A 12,026-nucleotide genomic window follows, 5' to 3' on the forward strand; every position below is an offset into this window, starting at 1 on the left:
GAAGGTGTCATCTCTGGTTTTGAAATGTTTAGATTCATTAGAGTGATGTAAGAAATAAACCATTGGCATTTCTGCTTTAAGCGTTGTACCAACTTTGTTGTATGAAAAATCTTTTTGAAAGCAATTGTTATAGAACCTAATGACAGTCCTCTGTGTATTCAGAAATGTATGGCAAGTATTTAAACATTGACAGACCAGCACTGCTGTTGAGATTCCATCCTGATCTTAGCAGATTATTTTATAATTGAGATGTGATCAGCTTTCACTGTTTTTAAAACAGCAGGGCTGAAGGACTGAGTTGCATTTGTCTCTGGGAAGAACCTTCTCACTGTCTGCAGGGGGGAAACCCCCACTGTTAGGAGTATTGTGCAAGCACTGCATCTCCTGGCTATGAGAGGTTGTTAGACTCATCTCTTTTCTGCTCTGCTGCTTTGATGTAGCACCAAATATGTCAAATTACAGTCTCTTCTTGATGTGGTGTTAAGAAGCATGAACAGCAATTGAGATGAATCTGGAGTAGTTTGAGGCTTCACCAGATAAAAGACATGTATTATTAATATATTTTCTCTCACTCATTTTCACTTGTTTTTTTACCAGTCTGCCCTTATTTTTTCAGGGGAGGCACAGATGCTTTATTAATTCTTTGTGAATTATTCAGCAGCAGATCTACTTTTTGTGGCTACTTTGCACGGACCATTTAGAAAGTATTCCACTACTGAAAACTGCTTTTCCTGAAGGAACTTGTTCAAACAGATAGGATGGGATGAATCAGATTCTGAGCAATTCTACAATAACTGAAGGATCTTTACATGTTATACATACTGGAATAAATCTCAAAGGTGTTGTCCCTCTTTCCTCCCATCACACTCCTCCTCTAAGAGTTCTGCAGGCTTCAAATTAGCCTTCTGTAAAGCCCAATAGGTGCAGAAGGAAAACCATGTTTTGGAGGCTGTGCTTAGCCTAGTCAGCCTGGGTCCTACAGGGAACAATCCAGAGTGAAATCACATCCTTGCTCCAGCCTGGTCTTGACACTGTGGAGAGCAGTTCCAGCTAATCACATCCTGCTGGATTTAATCTTTCCCACTGAGTATAGCCTTGAGAATGTAACCTTGCTTGGCTGATAATTGCCACTCGAGATTAGAGTCCATGCACATCACATAGTGACTGGGTGAAATCTTCATTGAAGGTGTGGGGGAGGGATGAGGCAAGGCTGCAAAGCTTTTGGGTCTTTCAGGAGGGCTTTTATAGTTTAGCAGTTTTATCTTTGTGATTCAGTGTCTGTTGCTCACTAGAAATCTTTTTGAGAGTCCCATGGAACCATTTAGGGCTAGATATCAATACTTTTCCTCCTGTATGGACAGATGGAACCAACACATCAAAGGCAGCTTTAGATTAATCACATACTTTTACTCAGAATGATTTCACTAGTGTTTTTTGAATGCAAAGATCTCATAGTTTTTAATACTAAAGGACTTTTCAGGTCAGACTGGTAGCAGGTTTGGCTGGGATGGAGTTAATTTTCCTCTCAGCAGCCCATATGGTGCTGTGTTTTGGATTGTGACAAACTGTTGATGAAGATGCCAGTGTTTTAGCTAGTGCTGAGTAGCACTCACACCGTGTCAGGGCCTCTCACTTTCTCACCCTGCTGCCCTGGCAAGTAGGCTGGGGGTGGGCAGGAGGTTGTGAGGGGATACAGCTGGAGCCTCTGACCCAAACTGACTGAAAAGATGCTTCATATATTAAAATCTCTTGCTCAGCAATAATTTAGGAGGAAGTGGCTGTTGCTGAGGTTGGCCATTGATCTGCTGGTGGTTAAGTGATTTGGCTTGCCTTACTTGTATGTGTGGTTGGTTGGTTTTGTTTTTTTGTTTCCCCTTTCACTTATTTATCTTGACCTATGAGGTTTCTCCCCTTCATTTTTGCCTTTCTGATTCTCTCCCTCATCACTCTGGGAGAGAGTGGCTGGTTAGATCCTTACCTGTCATCAACCTACCACAGACTGTTTCTGGACATGTTAAATATGTTTTAAGCAATGTAGTACATTCTGATTTTAGGAATTTTCTATTTGAGTTCTATTCTAATCACAGTACAGTTTATTCAAAATAGAGTAATGTTTTTGGTTTTTTCCCTCATTGAGATGTTGCTAATGAAATAATTGTCTGCAGTAAATTTAACAGAAGGTCAGATAGGTGTCTATCTGCTGCATGTACAGTGTATTTATTGGATCAAACTTCAAGTATTGCAAAAGGAACCATTTCTTTTCAGTCATTTCCTAGTCTGTATTGAAGATGTTCTCCTGACTCTGGTGGTTTCCATCTAGGAAAAAATAACATTGACTTTTGGCTTTCTTAAAAGTCATACTAGCCAATTCTGTGACCTCTCTCATTCTCAGGAACTTCTTGTGTGAAAACTAAAGATGTAAAGCATGCTCCAGTAGTGCTAAAATACTTTGAAAACATCAGAAGAAAAGGAAGATGTTTCACTCAGGGCATTTTTAATTCCAAAACATGCAATGGCTTCATGCCTGCCTTAGAAAATAGTACTACCTAGAACTTTCTGTCAAGCTATGCTTTTATTTTAATATAAACATAAAGCATTTTGCTAAACTCTCTCCCCTTTGATATTCTTAATCCTTTCTTTTTCTCATTATACAAATTCTGCTTGTTGTTGCTTAGGTAGCCTTACCCTCTCACTTGTTTCCTATTCCTGTGGTGGGGATTTCTTGGTGTTTATTCTATGCTTGCAACCTACTTCTGAGAAACTTGCACATGATTGATATCCTCAGAGACCTCTATTCCTCCAGTCAGTTTGGCTGAAGTTAAACTGTAATGTTAGAATTACTAAGAGGCAGGAACTGACAGATGAATGATATGACTAAATAGCTTTGAAATCACACTTGGAATATGTAGGACCTTTATTCAGTGGTAATTGTCAGGAAAGTCTGTTTTTCATGAAGTTTGGCTTCTGAACACTCCTCTGTCTGTCACCACATATTTTGAAGTCTGATTATTTTTGCATATAGAGGACATGATAATGCAGACACCTCTGGGTTCTATCTCCAATATTGCATTATATTTTTCTCCTCTGTTTTGGACTGAAAACTCCTAAAGCAAGCTTATACAAATGCCCATGGTGATGGTCACTCAGCTGGGAAGGGAGACAGTCTTGTCTGTTTTTTGGCTTGACTTGTCAAGCATTATCAAGGACCTCATTGGAGTGATGTCCCAGATCTGTCTCATATGTAACAATTTAAGACTTGGAATAAACTGGGAGAAAAATCACAAACACCCACTGAAAAGTTTCTATTCATAGGACCTATTCTGGGCTTAAATGCCATTGCAGGGCAAGTTTAAAAACAAAAAAGGCAACTATTATTCAGCTTCCTCTTTCCAGAGTAATGTTTCACATTCCTTCTGAAGCTAATGAGGCTGTGGTATTGTTCAGGGTTTTGGAAACTTAATACACATACAGGTGTATTCTGCAAATTTTAATATGAGTGTTAAGCTTGAAAAGGACATATACACATCAGCATTGTGAACTGGATGTGCAGTGCCTGCTGGTTTAACTCCTGCAAACATGTTTACCTGCTGAGTTGACAAAAACATGTTTCTAATGGAGACCTGTTAAAGATGCCCTTTAGATGGAGAATTTCAGCTCACAGTGTTTTGAGTTTATAAACCCCTTTGCCTGAAAGAATGGTGCAAATGATTTTTTGGCAGTTCAGGAGCATGCAGGAACAAGCAGTACATTTTTTGGCTACTCTCTCAAAATTGTCTTGGATGGTCATCTAATACTTCAGGGAGCAAGAACTGCAGAGCCAAAGAGCTTCCTGGGTGCTGATGGATGCAGTTTGTACCAGACATCAGTTGTTCTCAAATTAGTGTTCAAATTTCATTTGCCTTATAGAAATTGCTGATAAAATTACTACTCCTTGAGTAAGAAATAATTGCAGACATTACATTAGAGCTCTGTGCTAGTATGGGGTAATCTTAAACCAGCATCCCAGCTGTTCTGCAGAGCTCTTTATCATTTTGGAATTCTGTGTATTCTTTGAAGACCTTACACACTACTATTATGCAGAAAACAGGATAAAATAAGTTTCTTAGATTTAAGTAATTCCAATGATAAAAAGTGCATTTTTAAAACAATTGGATGGTATTGCATATCCCAGAAGTGTACCAGCCCAGGCTTCTGGGGAAGGGACACCAAAGCTTGAGTCCCACCAGCCTTACAGGTGCCTGCAGTGGTACTTGAGGGACATGCTCTGTCTGAAGAATTATGAAGCCTTTTCCCCTTTGGTTTGGCAGTCTGAACAGTTGGTACATTTGTCAAGTTAGACCTTCACTACTCATTTCAATAAGAGTTCCAGGTCTTGTTGCTTATGAGATTGCTGTTTCCCAGCCTGTGTTGTGTTGAGGATACAGGTGGAACACATGGATCAATGAAATTGGTACTACTTGTGTTCCCTCAAGAATAGCTGGCAAGTGCTGGTGAACTGAAGCATTAAGTTTCTATGAAAGTCTCATACTGTGGTTTTTTTGATGCTATATAGCTCTGGTTTCTCTCTATCCAATATTCTTAGTGCTCAGGGAACTTTCTTATATTAAGACAACAAAATTAGTCTTGCTCACTAATTGAAGATCATAATGTGGGGATTTTTATTATGCATGTGGGAGCCATACATAACGATAGGTTATTGTCAAGTAAACATTCAAACAAAGCCTGAAATAAAGAAAATTCATTTTAGGTAGTGTTTTTGTAAGGATGAAACCAGTTATTTTCACTCAGAACACTTTTGAGGAAATGTGGAAATGGTGAACTCTGACTGTAGGAGCTTTTATGTGATAATACAAAATACAGACTAATGAATTGGCAATGAGAAGTGATAGGTAGTTAAGGCCATATTCTTCTAATTAAGGGCTTAGTCATTGTGTTAATACATTATTTTTTGTGTTTTGAAATGTTAATTCAACCGTCAATTTGAGTCAGAGCAATAATTAAGTGTGGATATGTTTCTGTAGAGCTCAAAAGTAGACTTGGAAATCTTCTGTTTCATATGTTTCTCCATATGAGAACATACTGTATGTTCATATTTCAGAAAGATTTATGCTAACAACTTTTTTTAAAGCTTCTGGGCACAAATAATTGTTTTGAACAAGTGAAACCATTACAGTTAAATCTCAGGATTTAGTCAGCAAAATATGTAAGACTATATTTTAATTTTATAGGTCTAAACATTGTATTTTTAAGCCTGTGGGCAGGCAAATGTGTAAAAAGTTTCATCTTTGTATGAAGGCCAAAATGATTTTCTAGTGTAACCAATTATTTATGTACAGCTGCAAATATATGGCTGAAAGATTCAGATGTTTTATGTGGTCTTCATCAACAATGTAGATGTAATTGCCTGAAGTTACAATAAGGAAGAGAAAGCTTAAGTATCTTCCTGGTGGAATCCTTTGTGGATGTGTAGCCTGTATCTTCCTCTTATTGATTCTTCTGTGCCCACGGCACATTAGAGCTTATATTTTCTGCGTCCCAAAAAGCTATTTCTGCAACATTCAAGAACTGCTTTTGGCTCTTTGACTTTATTTGTTGTCATGAAATTGCCATGCATTTGGCTGTGTGTTATTTCAGTGAGAAATTATGTTATTACAATGTGATTAGAGGTATGGAAGTAAGGTGGATCGTTGATCCAAAGTGCGCAGAAAAGGTAGTTTTGTGGGATAGGAATATTGTTGTGTTTGGCAAGAGCCAGCACTCTCTGCCTGTGTTCCTTTCCCTTGCAAGTGTTCCATGTGTGGTGTTTGAGTGTGTGCTCAGTTGTGCTCTGCCCTGTTTCTTCAGTCAGGAGTCCATTTACTGGGACCCCCAGCCAGCAGAAGGACTATAAAAGGGATTTTAGGTTCCTCTGTCAGCCTTTCTACTTAGGGTTACCTTTGGATATTCTTGCAACAAAAACATAATCTAACTTAGACTATTCTAACAAAAAAGGTGCAGTTTTGGGTTCTTTACACTCTCTGTCTTTTTTTGTGACAATTAAATTCAGGGTTGGATTTTTTCCTTTGGCCCTGCCCATATTGCTACACACACACACACAAGATGATCTGCAGTGGGAAATCATGTCTAAGGCTATTTGGTGAAAAATTGTAGGTCACAGCACACAATGGAAAGAAAACTATGCTTATTAATGTGGAAATACTGTCATTGGTTTTCCTTGGAGAGTCTACAAACAACGAGGTCCTCATGCAAATGAAGTTTATTTTGAGGTTTACTGTGGGCTGAGTTACACATTTTTTCTCCAGACATCTTGCCTTAGTTTTGGTTTCATCAATCTGCACATTTATATAAAGAACAGTGTCTCAGTATAATTCATGAAGTTACTAGTTTCTGAGCTGGAAGTGTGGATGCAATTTTACACTACACTAAACTTGCTACCTCAGGGGTGCTTATCAGGTAAACCAAAGGAAGTAAAAGGAAGATGACAAAAGGCTGCTACAGATGAAAACTGAAGTGAATAGTTATGTCCTAAAGAGAGTTCTTTACAATACTGCTTAATGCAATAAAAAATAGAAATGATGGCTATTGTTATTTTATTGAAGTTTTTTTGCAAAGGCAAGTTAGCTTATGCTACAAGAGCAGCATAAGTGCAGAGGGCATGTTTTGGATCAATTTCATCGGTTTCTGTAATGCAATTTATTAAAAATACATGAATAGATTGAAATCTTGAAGAGACCCCTGGACGTGTTAAAAGGGAAATAAAGTTTGAATCTTATAGGGCTTTATTAAAAAACAAACCCCAAACAACCCATTAAAAATTTTTGCATCTTTTATTTGTTAGCACACAACAAAGAACAACAAATTCTAAGGAGACTATGACTGTGTTTACCTCAGTTGTAAGGAAAAAGCTTTTTTCTTGAACTCTTAAGTGTTCCCGTGTACAGTTGTTTGAAATGCTTTACCAAGAGCTCTTCATAATCAAGTGGATACATAGTCCAGATTGTTCGTGATTTCATAGTGCTAATGGGGAAAAATAGCAGTTTCTGATTTTATTGTGTTGAAGTTGGAGAGTATTCATGTATTTCTGTACTGTTTCTTTATTACATTTGGTAGACCATTAGGTAGACCAGCAGGTTAAAGACCATTTTTCTGATGTGTCAAATAACCTTGAATTTTTAATGTTCGAAAATGAGGATTAAATATCCCAGAGCCATTCATTTTTGCGGTCTGCTGACACTTCCTTGAGAAAGCTAGTGTAAATTGCAGATCAGCAAATTCCCTGCTGTTAGTCTTACAACGTCCCTGGTTTTATAATTGCACCCAGCTGATTTCAAAAAGGGCTTTCACATGCTCATTGGTGCAGTGCGAAAGCACCTTGCAGGAAGCGTTGGCTTTCTCTCCGCCGGGCCGTGTAACGAGTCCCTTGCTGCACCATCTCGCCCCTCCCCTAAGCAAGCAGCACACAGCGAGCAGGGGCTCTGCTGGACTTGCTCTGTTTTCATGGAGGAGATTGCAATCCTTGCACTGCAGCAGGTGGAGCTGCCTTGGATCGAACCCGGGCTTCTGGCTGAGAGCATCTGAGTGTTACTTTGGGCCGGGAGACAGTTGTCGCTTCAAGCTGGCGCTAACGTAATTAAATTTAAAGCTGACTCAAAAATTTTAAAAATGGACACGGGATTTTTGCTTTGCTTTTTTTATAAGGTCTGGTTTCTAACGTGAAGCAACATTTTTCCTGAAGGATTCAACCTATTTATATAAAGGCTTATTTTTGAACACTATGGACCTAGATTAAATGTCAAAGACAGGCAGCAAGCAGCGCTTACAGAGGCATTTTTCTGGAATTTCAGTCACGGATCGATTGAAGTGCACAGGGTCTGAAAAAATGTCTCCTAGCATAAAAAACTTGGATTGTTTTTCTCCGATGCTATGCCACTGTAAAGTAGCATGTACCAACAACACAATATCTTTAATGTTTGGATGTAAGGTGGGTCTATAAAAGGACTTTCCTGGAAATGTAAGCTGCATTTAATGAATGATTGCCTTTGTGTCTAATGTAATTGTACCTTAAATTTCTGGTTAAATAAGTGTGTGTTTTGCTCCATGCCTTACTCAATTATCTGAGCTGTTAGTGATGGAGACATAAGTAATGAATTATCATGCCTACTGTTTAAAGATCCCTTTGAACAACATTTTGAATTTGCTGAATGCCGCATGTAAAATGTCGTCATTCTTCATTAATCAGCATTAATCATCATGTAATCAGTTTATTGCACTTGGCTTTCAGTTTCTTCAGCTGTAGAGAACTAAATACACAGGAGACTTGCACTGAGATACAGGGCTGGAAATGCCTCCTGACATCATTTTGATGGAAGCAATTGTTAGTGGCAGGTTTGGGTTTAACAGTGCCCTCAGGCATTTAGTCATTTTAGGACGACATCAACTGTTTAGGTTTCAGAGGAATAAAACATACATAATTTGGTAATCATCAGAATAATGGTAAACAGCATATATTCGGTGTTGTGTCAAGAGTCTTTTTTAAAAATTTCAGTACAATTAATATGCAATGTCAAGGATATGAGGAGGCTGTTAAGTACTGGAAAGCCACTTGAAAATTAAAGGGATATGTGTATGAAGTTACTTTTGAGGCAGAAATTAGGAAATCTCTCTCTAAAACTTTCTTTATATATTCAGTGTTTCCAAGTCATGCTTTTTATTTTTAACAAAAAATATTTCAACTAGGTTTTATTTTATAAAGTGGGATCAGTTGTGTGTGTACATATATACTCACATATATGCATGTGTGATGCATTTATATACACATGTGTATATACATATATGTATCACAAAATCTTGATGGTGAATAAATGTCAGGAGGGAGGAATCTAAATTTTTATGGCTCTTTTGATAGGATACATATTAGAGAACTTGAAGTTGAATGCTATATTTCCAGGAGGAAGACTTTGCCTTGTTGTGAGTTTGCTCTTCCTTCCTGTGTCCCAAGCATTATTCAGTTGGAAATATGTACCTATTTATTGATGCCATTCGGGAACTACTTGATATAACACTAAGATTTCTTCTTTCTTTCTGGAACTGCACGCTCCTTATTTATACAATATGCTCATGCTTAAACAGTGAACTTAGGAAGAAAGCCATGGAATGAAAATACTGCGGGGCTGGATTTTGCCCGTTGAGCTGCAGAGCAGGGACGCTGTTCACTTTAAGAGCAAACTAAAAATATCCAGCGAGCACGCAGGCAGCACTCGGGGCATGGAGCGGCGGGGCCGGGCGATGGCGGCGTCCGTCCCCCCGCCTTGCGCGGCCCCTGCTGCCCGGGCTGGGGGCGGCCGCCGGGGGGCGCTGCAGGGGCCGCGTTCGCCTTCACGGCGTCCTTGGGCGGCGCATCGGGCACGGGACAGGGGCAGGGCAGGGCGGCCGCGGCCTCCCGAGCGGGGAGCGCTGCCCCGGGGCCTCTCGGAGTGCCCTGGGCCGGTGGTGCCCGGGCCGAGTCACCTGCGGATAGACACGGCCCGCTGCCCATCCCCAGTGCTGCCCGCGCTGTACCTCTCCATTGCCCGCATCCCGGAGAACGAAGGGTTTCTGCTTGAGCAGCGACTCTGGAGTGCAGAGAGGTTTTGCACCAGGCACTTGTCAATTTTTGAATAAAAGTTGTAGGGCTGGATAGTACTAAAAATAAAATGCTCTTGTCCTCTGAGAAGATACAGCCTTTGTCATCTAAATATTTACTTCGTGTTCAATGTGAAATAGTAATGCAGGGTACCTGTACCAGTCCTTCACCTAATGAAACAATTAATTTCACACAAGTAATCACACAAAATAGTGTTTTCAGTTATCCCTTTTGGCCACATGAAAAGAACATTCACAATCTGAGCATTCCTTCTTTATTCTCTTTTCCTCAGCCTTCTGGAATGGTGAACTTTATTACAAATATTACTTTATTACAAATATTAGAAATATCCTTATCTTCAGCTGTTTTATTATTTGTGGATGTCCATGACATGAAGCATTACATAAATAAGTTTAACAGTAGCTGTGCATTTTGACATATGATGGAACACTGTGACCTAAATAACCATGTTATGAGCACTTATATTCAAGATACAATGTCAAACTGAAACTGTTCAAGAAGGGTGAAATGCCTTATGTCTTTTTCATAGCTCTAGTTATTAGAGAAAACTTAGTGCTTTTATTTGAGAATGAAGCAGTTAGTTACTCAAAATACTGAGCTTATGTTTGAAAAAGCAAACCCAAAGATCAAAAAACCTTCTTCCAATATTGCAGATAATTCAGTTTATCATATGTTGATGCCTAAGTTGAAAATTATACTGAATGTCCTGTTCCATGATCAGTGACACGAACACATGATCTAAAAAGACATGAATACTATAATCTTTTCTTGTACTAAGTTCCTTTTGTTTTTCACAGCCTTTTAACTTACCAGTCTGAATTGCTGTTTACCTACAAAGGGATTTTATTTGGCTTTCCTAGTCTTCTTTTTTTTTTACAAATAAGTTTCAAGTTGGCTTCAGTTCTGCAATTGTGGAGCACCCCTTTAGTTTTGTTTCCTTTTTTTCCTTTAGGTGGAAGGCACTATTATTTTTCTAAGCAGTAGTTTCTGGTTTAGCACTAGACTACAGGAAAGACTTGTACAAATTCATTACATCTTTAATGTATTATGAATTTTTGATTAGTTTTGTTTTAGCAAGATATGCACAATATTCTGTATTGTTGCTTTTGTTATTAGAGTTGTTGAAAGTTATTTTCTGCTGAATGGTGACAGAGTTATGAAAGCTGGGGAGATGTAGCTATTCAGACTTCTCTACCCTTTTCTTTTCGGCATTGCATCCAGGTAATTTTTTGCAGGAGTGGGAGTGTTGCATGTCAAACAGTGCTTCACAAGAACTTCAGTTGCTGGAATGATTTTTGGAAGGGTCCTCTCAGATTTAGTTTAACTGATACAATGGAGAAATGATGAAAAAAGAACAAGTATTTAAACTTGGGGAATTGTGTGCAAATGATCTAAAACTACTTGGTTGCATCATGCTGCCTATTCATACTGCTTCAGAAAGGGTCTGACCCTGTGAGGTCTTGTATATTTATCAAACTCAAGTTGTTAGATTTACTTTTTCCAGTCTTCTTTTATTCTTAACTCTTTGTAACTATGGTTGGACCTGTACAGTGAAAATGAAAACTTCAGCAGGGGCAGACTGTAAGTCAGCCTGGGTGTTCCTGGGATTTGTTGTTGGAAGTGAGCAGTGACTTGGGAATTGTATGGCTGGTGGGTGGGGACGACTAAAGTCTGCAGAAGGGAGGGAGTTTGAAATAGCTCCTTTTAAAAATACAGACAAGAGACTAGGAAGACTAAAGTGAATCTCTTAGAAAGGTTTCCTAAAACTTTTCTGTGCTTTTCCTGTGAACGGGTGTTCTCTGTTTTGAAAAATGGTGCTATAAAATGTCCAGAAAAATCTTTGTTTTTCCTGCATATTGTTGCAGATAACTTTGTACTTTTTTTTGCCTAACTTTACTAGGCCTGAGCATTGAAGCAGGGATGTTGTGGGCCTGAAAAATTATTTCACTGTGGTTAATTGGGTTCATTTCTGAGTTTCATCTCACCAAAACTAGCACTGATTTATTAAAGTAAATGGATTTTTCAGTAGTTTACACCGGTGTCCATAGAGTTTGGTGACATTTCAAAACTTATTTCAAAACTTATCTTCAATTTATCCTGAAGATACCCTTTTAACTATGTTGCATCAGAAAAGAAATGTTTTAAATTAATTTTGACACACCTGTATTATGCAACAGAATCTTTTGGGGCAGTGTCTCTGTCAGAAGTATGTGTTAAATGTTTTTACCACAACATTTTTTTCATTTTTAATTAAAATAATGAAATACTGATCTATTAAAACTTTACATGCATTATTATATTATAAGCATTGATACACTCTATAATGTAAACATAGCATCTGTTAGTGAAATCTAGAGCCTGTTTACATTCAGTCATGTTCAAG

General features: G+C 38.5%; 1 protein-coding gene across 10 annotated transcripts in view; it reads left to right on the forward strand.

The window, feature by feature from the left end:
- The window catches only part of DLG1 (discs large MAGUK scaffold protein 1), a 140,573-nt gene that overhangs the window by 37,207 nt on the left and 91,340 nt on the right, over positions 1–12,026 (forward strand). The window contains exon 1 of one of the 10 annotated variants that reach the window (XM_059478855.1): positions 7,790–7,981. The exons of the other annotated variants lie outside the window; for them this stretch is intronic. Within the exon in view, the coding sequence (XP_059334838.1) occupies positions 7,790–7,981 (192 nt within the window). Of the gene's footprint in view, positions 1–7,789; positions 7,982–12,026 lie in introns of those variants that run through there. 10 annotated transcript variants of the gene reach the window in all.

This window comes from Ammospiza nelsoni, chromosome 10 (genome assembly GCF_027579445.1).
Source record: "Ammospiza nelsoni isolate bAmmNel1 chromosome 10, bAmmNel1.pri, whole genome shotgun sequence".
Classification (NCBI taxonomy): domain Eukaryota; kingdom Metazoa; phylum Chordata; class Aves; order Passeriformes; family Passerellidae; genus Ammospiza; species Ammospiza nelsoni.